This window comes from Engystomops pustulosus, chromosome 1, assembly GCF_040894005.1.
Source record: "Engystomops pustulosus chromosome 1, aEngPut4.maternal, whole genome shotgun sequence".
Classification (NCBI taxonomy): Eukaryota; Metazoa; Chordata; class Amphibia; order Anura; family Leptodactylidae; genus Engystomops; species Engystomops pustulosus.
In genome coordinates, this window is record NC_092411.1 from 274,471,783 (window position 1) to 274,486,797 (window position 15,015).

Sequence of the window (15,015 nt, forward strand, 5' to 3'; positions counted from 1 at the left end):
GTACACAGTGACTGCACAAGCATCAGAATAGTGAGTGCAGCTCTGGGGTATAATACAGAATGTAACTCAGGATCAGTACAGGATAAGTAATGTCATGTATGTACACAGTGACTGCACCAGCAGCAGAATAGTGAGTGCAGCTCTGGAGTATAATACCGGATGTAACTCAGGATCAGTACAGGATAAGTAATGTCATGTATGTACACAGTGACTGCACCAGCAGCAGAATAGTGAGTGCAGCTCTGGAGTATAATACAGGATGTAACTCAGGATCAGTACAGGATAAGTAATGTCATGTACGTACACAATGACTGCACCAGCAGCAGAATAGTGAGTGCAGCTCTGGGGTATAATACAGGATGTAACTCTTAGACTATAAGATATATACAGATGATCTAAGCCTCATCCCTACTCTGTATTAGAACACACAGGACAATATGGCAGCGTCTAGCAAACAGTTGTCTAAAAACACAGACTCTGTGCACAAATATTGGAATTGTGTTACCGAGTCACAAGGCGCCATCACACTCTTCTGTGAGATTCCTGGGATTTCTGTGCAGTGGACAGACGGAGTAATTCTATGCCGCTTGTCAACTGGAGCCATGGCTCTCTGGTTTTTGGATGTCGAGTTATGCGGGGTATTCATAGTCTACACTGCTACATAGCCAAACAGATTCACCTTTCAGAAGCCTGGTAAAGCTGGGTGACTTAGCAGCCATACTGGTTATCTTCAGCAGACTGATATTAGACGGATATAAGATGGATGGATAGATAACAGATGACTGAATGATAGATACGATGGATAGATAGATCTAACATACAAATAGCGACATCTTCCTGATACTTTACAGGTCCCGCATCTTGCACTGAGAAAAGCTGCAGAGAGGGACTCGCGTTTTCCTTTGCTGCCAGATTTTTCCTTGCCTTTTGTCCGTTTCTGGACGAGGTTTCTGGACACGGCCGCCCCTCCTGTTGTAACGTTACCACTGCCTATTTAATTACATTTCCTTGTTTTTATGGACAATATTAAAATGGAAAAAATATGGTTAATGGAAATGAAGTGCTAGGGACCTGGCATCCCACACTGCGCTCCCGATCCACACTGAGCGCTTAATAATGGGGAGTGCGCTGTTAACCCCTTCACAACAACACAAACCTAATAGAAAGTGGTCATTTAAAGGGAAACTAAGTAAAACAGACTTTTTTCCGAAATTAGATGAAAGTTTACCTTTCTGTATGCAGAGCTGTGTCCCTAGTCCCATGGGAGTGACCATTGAGGAGTGGGGCAGACATGTATGACGTCCTGATGGGGGAAGTGACGGAGGGGGGAGATATGGGGGACATGGGAAGTTTTTTTCCATTTCGAATTGATGCATGACGGAGCGGTTTCCCGAGGTTGAGGGAACCGGTCATCACTGGTCACTCCCAGGCCACTAGGGACACAGCTCTGCATACATAATAGTAAACCTTCATCTAACTTAGCTTTTTTTCCGGAAAAAGACAATTTTACTATAAAAACTCCTTGGCGATGTGTACACTATTCTCCATAGGGACATGGTGGAGCCAGAAAAAGGGTTCCTGATGACAGGTTCCCTTTAAATAGGCTGTAGATTTGTAATGTTTTGACATGTACTAGACGAGGAAAACCTCAAGGAGTTGTGAAAGGAGAGGGTCAAGTACAAATGTACACATTGGTACAACAGTACTTCACATGGATGTACATGGCCACTCATGAAAAGTATATGAAATTACATCTAGCCCAGCTGTCTACTACAGGGGGAGCCGAGAGGAGACTATTCTCCCATCTGCTCGTAAGAAAATAAACTACAATGTGAGATGGGGCTGTTTATGCTGGAGAACCCCTAGACGCAGGACAAATCATGACCAATCTTCTAACATCCACTTCAAAAATTAGGTCCTCACATTGTGCATCGAGGCTTGGGTAACCATTGGAGATTCAACGTAGCATCTCAACAGTGTTTGCACTGTATTGCCGTGGTTTTTATTTGACTATTATTTGGATTATATAACTAAACTTTATGCTAGCTAGAAGATCAAGGCAGGTCATGATGTTCTGTAGGCTTGGAGTTACATCGACACTCTATCGACACTCTAGGTCATAACAACGTGTAGGATTCCACTGCTACATGTTGTCCCATTATAGGATAATTTTGACTTACACTCATTGGGAACCGTAAAAGAGAGCAACCTCAAAAAACCATATTCACTGCATTGGTACTGGCACACCACCTTGCCGTAAAGTCCTAGTTTTGACCTAGATAAGTATGTTGGCATCAGCCACTTTTGGTTCGTATGGCTTGGGCAACTCAACGCTAAGACAAAAGGAGTCATGAGCTAAGACGGCAAGACGACGTGCAGTCTACATGGCTATTCTACATTAAGTCTTACGCGGCTCTTCATGAAGTTGTGTGTACACGTACAGAATCCACACTAAGAGAAGGGGGATGGTGACCACTTTAACGAAAGCTTTGGCTAGATCCACGTGATGACATCAGCGACTTATGGACTGTATGACTTGGGCAACGGTGAGACTAAAGAAATGAGCCAAGACCGCATGACGATGTGTAGTCTACGAGGCTAGCTCAAACGATCTGTGATGGATCATAAGACTCATGGGACACCATGAAACAGATATTGGCAGCTGTGGCAATGGCTTTCTGCCATGACTGGTTGTAGCCTACACATTGGCATGAGATCCCAAACAACACTGCATAATGTGGCTATAAATGATGGTCCATCGTGGCTTTATAACTATTTTTGCTGAATTGATCCATGTTTGTCTTCAGTCCGTAGAGGGCACCAAAATAGAGACCAACCATAAAAATAGATATTGCCAGTGGTGGCCTTGGCCGGGCCCACGGTTAACAAATACATCAGTCAAGGGTGTTAAATACATAAATCTGTCATCATCACGGAGGGTAAAGGGTCATCAACCAATTCCCACAATAAAGGCACTGTGAGTAGTCAGTGGGCCAGTGAGTCCAGAACAAAGTAGGCCTTTTACAAATACTTTACTGCTGATAGATGGATGTTTGCAGGGAACTTAATGTCTTTAGCAGGCCCTCACTGAAAGCAGAGTCTAGTTTTTCAGAGCTCTCGGGACTTTTGAGTCTCGAGTCTTCTTTTCCAAACGTTTTGCCAGAAAAACTCTTTCAGCCCCCATTTCAACTCTGAAACGGCTCTTCATGAAGTTGTGTGTTCATATGCAGAATCCACACTAAGGGAACAATGATTTTATTCAAAGGGACATTTTTAATAATGTGATTTTTGTGTGTGTGTGTGTTTCAGCCGGAATTGAGAAACGTGAAGTTAAATAAATTAGTAATCTATCTGCCAAAATTTTCTTTGTGCAGCAAAATATTATAAGTCTTGTGGAAGAGATCCAATAATGGGAATTGCAGCAAAAATATAACTCATTAAAAAAACTAGTTGTAATATGCTACTTAAAGGGCATCTTCTGCATTTCGGGAAGAAGGAGATCTTGTAGAACCAAACCAGAAGAGGAGACATTTAAAGTCTCAGGCTTTTAAATATCTTCAATGTAATTTTAGAATTAGGGTCAAGAACCAAAACTTGATTTGAGATGACGATGCTCTTAAAAAGAAGCTTTAACCACCTCTACAAATCTTCTTTGTGTCCTTAAAGAGGAAGTTTCACCACCTCACACATATGGTGCTGAACATAGATAATATAAGGTATGCTACACAGATTCTGGGGCAATTTGAATTTTCTTTCTAGCTCTACTGTTGCTGAGATATAAGTCCCAGTATCTGACCATTAAAATCCTCTCCACTGTCCGAGAGGAGGAGGGGAGTGTGTTGTGCTAATCTTCTCTAACACTGAGGTACTGAGAAGATAATCACAACACACGCCCTTTTTCCTCCTCTCTATCACCTCCTCTCTGACAGTGGAGAGATAATATAATGGTCAAATACCGGGACTGATATCTCAACTACTGTGGGGGCTAGATAGAAAATGAAAGGTTCACTTGAATCCAAGCAGACCCCACATTATGGTATTTTAAAGGGAACCTGTCACCAGGAGCCTTTTTCTGGCTCCCCCATGTCCCCATAGAAAATAGTGTACACATTGCTAAAGAGTTTTTATTGTAAAACTGGCTTTTCTCAAAAAGTTAGATCATAGTTTACCTTTCTATATGCAGAGCTGTGTCCCTAGTCCATTGGGTGACAGGATGGAGGAGATTTAGTGCAAGGGAGATTTTTTTAACTTGAAATTGATGCATGATGGAGCGGTTTCCTGAGGCGGGGGGGGGGAGACCACTCCACACTGGCCAATCCTATGGGACTAGGGACACAGCTCTGCATACAGAAAGGTGAATTGTAAACAAACTTTTTTTTTAAAACCCAGTTTTACTATAAAAACTCTTTGGCAATGTATATACTATTCTCTATGGGGACATGGTGGAGCCAGAAAAAGAGCTCCGGCTGAAAGGTTCCCTTTAATGTTTGAGATGGTGAAAGGTCCTCTTTACATTGGCCATCTCGATGGATTTGAGCACAGTTGGAATTTTTTCACTAGGTCACCCTTTTTTCTAAGCAGTAATTGCTCAGAACCCACTATGGTGTAGGTGGTAAAAGGTCCCTTTTAATACAAGAACAAGACAGAAACAACCCCATAATGGTGTTGCCAAAATGGACACCACCACAAGTTATAAGTTAGAATCAACTTCAAAATATTTGCCAATGCCTGTGGTATCTTATCCAAAAACGTGACAGTTCTTATCCCAATGTCAGCATTGTCAATTCCTGGGACGTGGTTATGCATCACTCTTGACACATGGCCTATCCTTTTCAACAATTCCTGGATGATTTTAAAATGCAATGTAAAAAAAAAGTAGAATGATGTCAAAATGGCCATTTGCTCCACAAGACTTCTATTGACCTTGATCTGAAAGACTATGAACCCAGGTATTCAACACCAAGAGGTGACTGAGCATATACGTTGGCTTTGATTACAAACACGAACCCAAGACGCCTAAAGATAAGACGATGTAAAACATCTGTATGGCCTTTGATCTTCTCCTTGCCATCAGAAGGAGGCAAACAAAATGCAAGCACCAGTCACAGCACATGGCATCAATGAAGTCTACAATTGTTAGCAGCCGGGGAACATGGCATGTTAGGCATCTAATGGTTTTGAACAAAGAGTTGGAAGGATGGGGCCAATCTTTGAGGTCAAGAGATAACAACATCATAGGAGACTCCACGGCACATTCAATTATTTACCGGTCATAAAAACTTCTTTAAAGGGGTTTCTTGCCATAGAGTTATGTTACAAGTCAATCATCCACACTCCCAATCAAAGGTATCCATAGTGGCCAGACATGAATGGTTGGCTCCGCACAAAACCATTCAACATAGATAGAAAGGCCAGCTGTCACTACGTCACTGGTATGAACCTTCTGACAACTCGAACAGATACGAGACAAAAATCCATGGTCAAGAAAACCTGGAACCCAACCAACAACCCCTACTTCCAAATCAAAATGAGCTATAGGTCGAGGTGGCAACAATTTTATGGACTCAGTAGACTCCAATGCCAAGATTAAAAGAAGAGTAATAACGAGGCTATCCTATTGACTACATCCAATGTATCTATCAAAGCATAGAATATTTCAAGGCCCACATGGCATGAGGCCCAACTCAACAAGATACAAGTACATTGTACTCATTGTCCATCCTCGGGATACATCAAGTTATTGGGTCTAGTAAAGAAGACCAAGTGAAGAATATTTGCCATAAATTATTTCAGAATGAATCCTTATGTTTACACAACTGATTTAACCCGGAACACAGAAATTAATAAAAAACACACTCACATCCTCTAAAGGGAAATTACAGCCGTGGAAAGAGACGGAGGACAGAGCTTCACTTTACCGTTTTACTCTAAAATCCCACCCCAGCTGCTTATTAATTTTACAGAGATTTTTATCTTTGGTCCATTCCAAATTCAAACTTTTTGAATTTGTCTTCTACATTGTATTCTTAAGTGAACCTCAATAGTCTGTTGAAAGAAGAAATCCTCCCGCTGAACTTGTAATTTTCGGTTCTTGTGTTGTAATTGGCATTCCAAATCTTGTGGTAAGCCACAAAGCCTGTTTAACTCGACTACTGGTTAAAGACTACATGCTTTGTTCTCAGCTTCTCCGTTTCTTCGTTAAATTAGCAGACATCTGCATATGTACAAGAATACACAAGGAAAAAAAAAAATTTCACGGATACCTAAGGTAAAGGAGTCCAGATTTTCTTATTAGTCTGGGAGGAAATCTACAGATGCAGCAAACCATCAAAAAATTCTGCTTGCAGCTCTACCAAGGAAAACAAGAGCGTGGAGACGTAGGTCTGACTAGACAACTTCAGAAGGCACTTTGTGTGTGTGCCACAGCCTCCGCCATGATTCCTTAGGGGCTATAAAAGGTAACAGAGAAGATTATGCCATTCATACTCTTCTACAAAAATATCATAAATTGCAAAGGGATACAAAGTGTATAAAAACATACTCAAGAAGCACAATCTGCAATGTTCAGTGATTTGTTTTTGGTATTTTTGATCACATTTTGAAGCTTTGATATTATTACACTTTTTTATACTTTGAAATGTGAACATTATAGCATTTGTAGAGTTTTTTTTAATGAAAGCCGAATTCATTTGAGAAATTTTAATTACTCTCAGATATGTTCCAGAAGAGACAACCACCTTTATGGCCAGATTTAGGACAAAGTGTGCTTTGCTCTTGGGTAACACTGAAGAACGTGCTAAAATATATGTTGGGCATGAGTCGCGGAGTTGACAAACCCAACTACAGATGTAGGGTGTGGTGGCTTTGGTCCTGTACTTGAGCTCCCCATGTTTTTATGGAAAGGTAAAGGAACTTGGGTAAGTGGCCTGTATTTCAATACCTCTGCCTTGACATCTAAAACTAATTAAGGAGGCTCTAAAGGAGAAGAGCATTGGGGCAACTAAATTCCAACATTTTTATAGGGCTAAAGCGGCATAGTTTGACATTTTGGAGGTATCTCATATATGTTTTCAGGAGTTGCTCTGCTGGAAGATTTCCTATAAATACATCCAATTTCCAAAAACATAAGTTTACAAAAAATAGCCAATAGCTGAAAGGCTTGCTCTTTGAGCGAAAATCAGTTCAATGTGTCATCAAGTGTCCATTTAACCCTCTAGTGAAATCAGATGGCCCAAACTCTTCCATCCTCTGGACTTCAAAAGGAACAGAATGACAGTGAGTAATTTAAGAAAGATACAACATAGATCATGTCAGACATGAAACACAGTCCTGACACATGGATGGAACATGTAGATAAAGTCAATGGTGATTAGGAGGAATGTTAAGATGATGATAGACAATTACGTTGTACTTCAAAATCCAAATCTTTAGTTTGGCCATAAAGGTGAGTTTGAATGAAATTCTACAACATGGTCTAAAAATGTTGGGATATGAAACTTTTTTAAGAGTGGATTTCGGATTAAAGGAAAAAGTAGCGAAACATATATAACTTTTCTGCCTTCCTCTGGATCAACACTGTAGGAGTATAGGTTGGACATGATGGACCTCTTCTTGATGATCCTTATCTTTCTCATCTACTATCCTAGATAAGATAATTTATGGAGATTGGTTATGTTGAACCCTTAATATTAAAGATTTGAGACCAATAAAAATGCTTTGGCTCCACATCGACACAAAAGGTTGTGGTTCTTTGGTACCAGTTATGAGTAGTGATGAGCAGATGTTTTGGTCCGCGCTGAACATTGTTGTTTCGGGTCCCCAAACCTCAATTTTAGCCAGGTTCAGGTTGGGTGTTTTAGTGTGAAATCTTAGGCCACTTATTACCCACTAACGAGTTTGATGCGTCCAACTTGCATCAAACTTGCAACATGTGCTTGCCGTAACGTCCGGCCTGAACGCTCTGCCACCGGAACTCAACTGACATGGTGAGTTCAGCTCCAGTCTCTGAGCATTCGGGCATATCATGCAAGTTTTTATGTGAGTTGGACGGATCAAACTCGCTCATTGGCAATGGGCCTTAAACGCCAACGGATCAGTTCTCCCTGAAGGCATCATGGGGAGCGACGACCCTAAGGAAATTGCCACCATTTAAGGGATGACACCTGATCCCTAGTTATGAGTCCTCCAGAAAAAAAAGAGCTTTCCCATGTGCAGTAGATATGGGATAGTTCTAGGTGTTACAATTCACGACTCCATGAGATCCATTAGCTTCTCATAACATCCTATTCACCCGGAGGTAATTTTTTGTCCTCTTCCAGAATTCATATATTTTTGTTTTAATGGCAGGTTATTCACAATCGGGGCCAACCAGGTGTCAGAGTAAGATTGAAATTAGAAAAAAAAAAAATTGGAAAAGAATTTTTGGAAACTAAAAATACTCAATCCGCAGACTATACACTTTTTTTTTTTTTTTACACCCTGCTCTGAACTGATGACTGTAGCCTGATAAGTTCCACATCTGCAGACATTGTAAGGCTGGATTATTCCCATCTCTGACATTTATTTGTACAAAACGCAGTACACACAGGCAAGATTAGCTGAGAAATCTCCGCAAAAGACATTTTTGGAAGCTAAAAAGTGGATGTTTATTCATTTCCATGCGTATATACATAATCCTTCCAGCTTATCCTATATCCACTGTACGTTAAGCTCCGGCATCTGGAGAAAGCATGGATACCGTATGCGGGCAAATAGAAGAACTTACACTTTTATGACTTTTCGAAAACATCTGAAAACATTAAAGGGGAAGTCATTTCCAGCATTAGCGGAATATGTTTTCGATACTGATAAACTATAAATAGTGTCCTGGAGTCTGATTTAATGTGGAAGACATTTTATTTACTAGCCCGGGGAGAACATATGCGAGGAAACCCACCGCGGCCAATTGGAGACAAGCTTACAGAAGGTAATGACTATATCGGTGGTTGTATTATGTCATCTACAAATTCCATTAGTCAGTCCTGTAAGCATGTCCTAATTGCCCAGCATGATGTTGTATAGCCTGCGTGTCCTAGATTTATCTACTTTTCTACACATTTATAAAGATTGACAGCAAAGCCTAAACGTCTCGGCAATAACAATCATTATCTCAGGTCAAGATGACAAGGTAATTTGTATTGAAGGGCCCTGAGGGGGAAAAGATTACTCCCTCACATCAGGTTAGGATAGGACTTACTCATTACTGTGCATTCTGATCTCTAAGATGCCTACAAAGATGGCAAATTAAAAAAATATATGTTTTGTCCAGGAGTAAGAGTCATATGGGCCAACAGCTTATTGTAGACATGGTGGTCTATACATATAGAACAATTAAGCCTAATTAACAAAGTTTAACTACGAGTAGCCTTTATCAAATTTATCTCCTAGGAGATGGAGAAGTTGGGCATGAGACTGGACACTGGACACTAGACTGGTGAGTGCCTCACATCTCCGATCTTACTGAGACTACTATAAACATAGACCTCACTACAATATACAAATACCTGAACGGACAGTACAAGGATCTCTCCAAAGATCTTTTTATACCTAGGCCTGTGACCAGGACAAGGGGGCATCCTCTACGCCTAGAGGAGAGGCGATTCTACCATCACCATAGACAGGGGGCATCCTCTACACCTAGAGGAGAGGAGGTTTTACCATCACCATAGACAGGGGGCATCCTCTACACCTAGAGAGGTGGTTCTACCATCACTATAGACAGGGGGCATCCTCTACGCCTAGAGGAGAGGAGGTTCTACCATCACCATAGACAGGGGGCATCCTCTACGCCTAGAGGAGAGGAGGTTCTACCATCACCATAGACAGGGGGCATCCTCTACGCCTAGAGGAGAGGAGGTTCTACCATCACCATAGACAGGGGGCATCCTCTACACCTAGAGGAGAGGTGGTTCTACCATCACCATAGACAGGGGGCATCCTCTACACCTAGAGGAGAGGTGGTTCTACCATCACCATAGACAGGGGGCATCCTCTGCGCCTAGAGGAGAGGCAGTTCTACCATCACCATAGACAGGGGGCATCCTCTACACCTAGAGGAGAGGAGGTTCTACCATCACCATAGACAGGGGGCATCCTCCACAACTAGGGGAGAAGTGGTTCTTTCATCACCATAGACAGGGGATATCCTCTACGCCTAGAGGAGAGGAGGTTCTACCATCAACATAGACAGGGGCATCCTCTACACCTAGAGGAGAAGCGGTTCTATCATCACCATAGACAGGGGGCATCCTCTACACCTAGAGGAGAGGAGGTTCTACCATCACCATAGACAGGGGGCATCCTCTACACCTAGAGGAGAGGAGGTTCTACCATCACCATAGACAGGGGGCATCCTCTACACCTAGAGGAGAGGAGGTTCTACCATCACCATAGACAGGGGGCATCCTCCACAACTAGGGGAGAAGTGGTTCTTTCATCCCCATAGACAGGGGATATCCTCTACGCCTAGAGGAGAGGAGGTTCTACCATCAACATAGACAGGGGCATCCTCTACACCTAGAGGAGAGGCGGTTCTACCATCAACATAGACAAAGGTTCTTTATTGTAAGAGCAGTGAGACTATGGAACTCTCTGCCGCAGGAGGTTGTTATGGCGGACTCTATGTACATGTTCAAGAGAGGCCTGGATGACTTTCTGGAGAGCAAAAATATCACGGGTTATGGGGATAAAACATTTATTTAATTCTTAAAGGTTGGACTCGATGGACTTGCGTCTTTTTCCAGCCTTATATACTATGATACTATGATCTTCCATGTAAAAGTGGGGTTAGGTACACAACTAGTCACCATACAACCCCAGGCTATGCTCTAATGCCCACATGGTCAACCCACATCTGCAGTTGCCTCGAACATTTCTGGGGACCATATGCATTGAGGGTATTTTTGAGGGTGGCCCAACTCTCTCCAGGGATGGAATGATTGGACATGATGAAGGTCAACATGTCTGATCATGTTGTTCTCAAGGAAGATCTGGATGTGCCTATTGTACGTGAGGTCTGGTGTAGTAGCTATAGGGCAGTGATGGCGAACCTTTTGGAGACCGAGTGCCGAAGCTACAACCAAAACCCACTTTTATGTCGCAAAGTGCCATCATGACAATTTAAGCAGTAACTTATTGATCCCTTCTGTATCACAGGTTTTAATCGTATTGGTGTCCTGAGTTCACCAATACAATAGAAAGATGGAGAAATTTGGATTGTAGCTTCCCTCCAGGGTCCCCTGAAGAGGAAGAATCAGGGGACCCAGAGCAGGAGCTCCAATGACAACCCATCTCTATCCAGCCCTTCCCACTCCTCCTGTAGTCCTGGCAGCCAAGGATGTTGCTTTAAAATAGCCCTGAGCGTGGCACGTCTTGGGCTGTCTTGGACCACAGGAGAAAGCCTTGAGTCCTAGCTGGCATACTCTGTTTTGGGGTTGATGACCTGGGTGCCCACAGAGAGGGTTCCGAGTGCCACCTCTGGCACCCGTGCCATAGGTTCGCCACCACTGCTATAGGGTATGGACCATGTGTCAGTTGAAAGAGATTTGGTGATCATTATTATAAAATTATAATCATAATGCAAGTCACATAGAACTGCTCTCTCAGAATTTTACTGGAATTTACACTTCATTTGGATGGAGGTAAAAATTTCATATTTTTTCACAATGCTGCCAAGTACACACACAATTCTAGCCTTCTTTAGTAAGCCTCTGCATGGGGCTGATACAAGGAATATGACCTGGATTTCACCCATTCACCTCTTACTTCCCTCAATGGTGCAGCTAGAATAATATTACTCATTTAAGGGAAACAGTCATGACCAATCCGACAGGATTATTCACCGGTCAGTGCTAATGAATGGAGTCGTCAACATTAAAAAGTGCCAAAGAAAGTAGACATTTTTACAATAAAATGTTGTAAATATTTTTTGATAGTAAAAATCTTTATACCACCATCTGTGGAACCTTAAACCAGATTATGAAGGCTGATGGTTACATCATTCATCTGTTAAATGGATCAGATGTTTAAAGGGGTGGCCAAGACATTAAACATTTTTGAAAAAAAACTGAAAAGATTAAAAATTGATAAAACAAGTAATATGCTCCTCGCCAATCTCTGACGCTTCACAAGGTTTCCTTCTGTTCTCTATTTCCTGTCCTATCGGGCAGGAAATTCCACCAAACCAATCACCGATTGAGGCAAGTGCCTACTGCATTTAGCGATTGGTTGAGAGGCAATTTCCTGTTTGTCAAAAGGAAGCAGGAAATGAAGACTGGTGGGAACCACATGAAACATCAGAATGGGAGCACCAATAATCAACGAGGAGTCTATGACCTTCTTTATTATTGGCTGTATAACCCCTTTAATATTAAATATGGCATAAAGCGTAGGTCTGTATTATGGATGTGCCGTCAACCAAATTTATCATCAATTTTGGTTCAATAGAGCTGCCTTGGATTATAGGCCACATCCAATATTCAAACAGTGAGGGGGGAAACCCCAACATTTACCAAACACTTAACACACCGAATGTTTCTTTTGTTTAAATTAGAAATGAATGTACTCACCAATTACAATGAGTGTGTAATTGACATTCACGCTTCCAAATCCATTGGTGGCCTTGCAGATGTAGCTTCCCGCGTCCTCGCTTTCCACCTCTTTAATTTTTAGACCTTGAACGTAAGCCCTGAACCTGGTCCAACCGCTATGGATTGAACGACCATCTTTCATCCACATAGTAAGAGGAGGGGGATCACCTTCAACCGGACACAGCAGTTTGATGGTTCTTCCTAATCGCACCGTTTGCCTGTGGACCACTTTGTCTGAAATGCGTGGGGGACCTACAGAGAAAGTAACACAAAAATTGTCAATTATATGTACACCCCGTTTTTAGAATTACGTATTATTTTCAAGTCTATACTGTTGGATGTAAAATATTCGATTCTTAGGTGAGATCTAAGAGATCCGGGGTTGTTGGAGCCCCGGGACTTTAATTTTCAACCACCTTCGTGTTATATAATTACTACGTGCAAGGGGACAAGGACTCGTTCAGATTTATTTCAGTTGAAAAATGAGAGTTTTTGTTGTATTTTAATTTAAAAAATATATAAAAAAATATATAAAAATGAGTTAAACATTATTTTATTTGGAGTCGGGTTCTTGTCTTTGTCAGCGCTGAGCTAGCACAGTGTAGAGAGGCGATTATGGACGCTTCATGTGGTTTTATACTTTGATGCGCCTACGTTGCACTTTATAGCAACGTGATACACTTCAATTCCGCGTGTGCTTGCTAAATCGCAAGCCCTCCGGTTGCTAACTATTTTTCACGTTCAGATGCCCACTGGCACAGGTTCCCCAACCGGTGTTGTATACAGAAGAAAAAATATACCATATATACTCGAGTATAAGCCTAGTTTTTCAGCACAAAAAAAATGTGCTGAAAACCCAAACTCGGCTTATACTCGAGTAAAAAAAATATAGGTTTTTACCAGGTTTTTGTGGTAAAATTAGGGGCCTCGGCTTATATTTGGGTCGGCTTATACTCGAGTATATACGGTATATATCGATACCAAAAAAAAGTACAAATTCCAAAAACATTTTGGCTGTACAAGGTCCAGTAAGGACAACTTTTTTGTAAGAATTTTTATTATACTGTTTATTGAAAAATTGTAAGCCTAGTGCTTCACTAGTGGAAAACTGGACAGCAGCCTACAATCTGTACAAGGGTTCAGCCAACATGAGCTTTATGCTGCCAGTGATGTGAGATGAGATAGCTTGGTCCATACTTGGTATTAGAGCGTGACTGCACCTACACAAATCCACCTCTAAAGTATTGTACCCAAAACTGTAATGATAACAGGTCATATTCTCAAAAAATCTACTTTTCCATTGGAAAATTACATAATGGGGCAGATTTACTTACCCGGTCCATTCGCGATCCAGCGACAGGTTCTCCGACGCTGATTCGTGTCTTCCGGCGATTCACTAAGGTAGTCCCCCCGATGTCCACTAGGTGTCGCTGCTGCGCTGAAGTTCACCAAGCTAGGCCTGGTGCAGGTAAGCGTGTGTCAAGCGATACTTTTTTTTTTTTAAATGCAGCGGTTTTTCCGAATCCGCCGGCGCCAATGCGCCACAATCCGAACGCGTGCGCCAAAACCCCGGGGCAATTCAGAGAAAATTGCCACAAAACGGAAAAAATTCGGGTAACCCGCCGGAAAAAACACGATTTGGGCCATTAGTAAATGACCCCCAATATTTTACTGTTGTTGACTGTAAGGAGATGTTTTTGTAGGTGTCATAGGTTCTGATGGGCCCAGGATCCTAATGAATTAGGCAATGTCTCTACATAGAGTTCATCTCAAGTTGGAGGACACTGCACTTCCAAACATTAGTGAGACTCATGGAATGCTTCATTTCACCTCCGGAGGCACTGTAGTTTTATATGTGTAATAGGATCTCTGATCGGCCTCTCATCTGGGGTCACTTTCAACAGAAAGGGATTGCCAAAAATATACGGTTGAAGCCTTTATACCTTCTAACAGTATAGACATAGGTTCAGTTTTTATTCAGTTACTCAAGGTGGTACAAAGACTGCACAAGAAAATCATAAATGTGTCCTCCACGAAAACATATAGAAGGGTTTAGAAGGTATAAAACTAGGTTAACAGATGTGTGTTATTGATTTACATTGCGGATATAGCATCAACATATTGTACAGCAGTGTATATAGATCCAATCCATGTCCTCAACGGTCCTCACAATGTAATTGCCCGATTCATCAAGATTCAAGGAAATCTACGCCCCATGGGGACAGTGCTGCGTAATCTGTGTGCGCTATATAAATAATTATTATAAATCTACATCAAAATCCATCCTGATAAACCAGGGACATTACTCATAGATCCAGGCACCGGGACTGTGGGAATCTTCTTATATTTGTTATCCATGGCCTCCTTCCTTCTAAAATCAACTTTTAAA

General features: G+C 41.8%; 1 protein-coding gene across 1 annotated transcript in view; it reads right to left on the reverse strand.

Moving 5' to 3' along the window:
- FGFRL1 (fibroblast growth factor receptor like 1) overlaps nt 1–15,015 on the reverse strand; it is a 116,189-nt gene that overhangs the window by 40,258 nt on the left and 60,916 nt on the right. Inside the window, exon 3 of the mRNA XM_072126243.1 lies at nt 12,606–12,878. Within this exon, the coding sequence (XP_071982344.1) occupies nt 12,606–12,878 (273 nt within the window). The remainder of the gene's footprint in view (nt 1–12,605; nt 12,879–15,015) is intronic.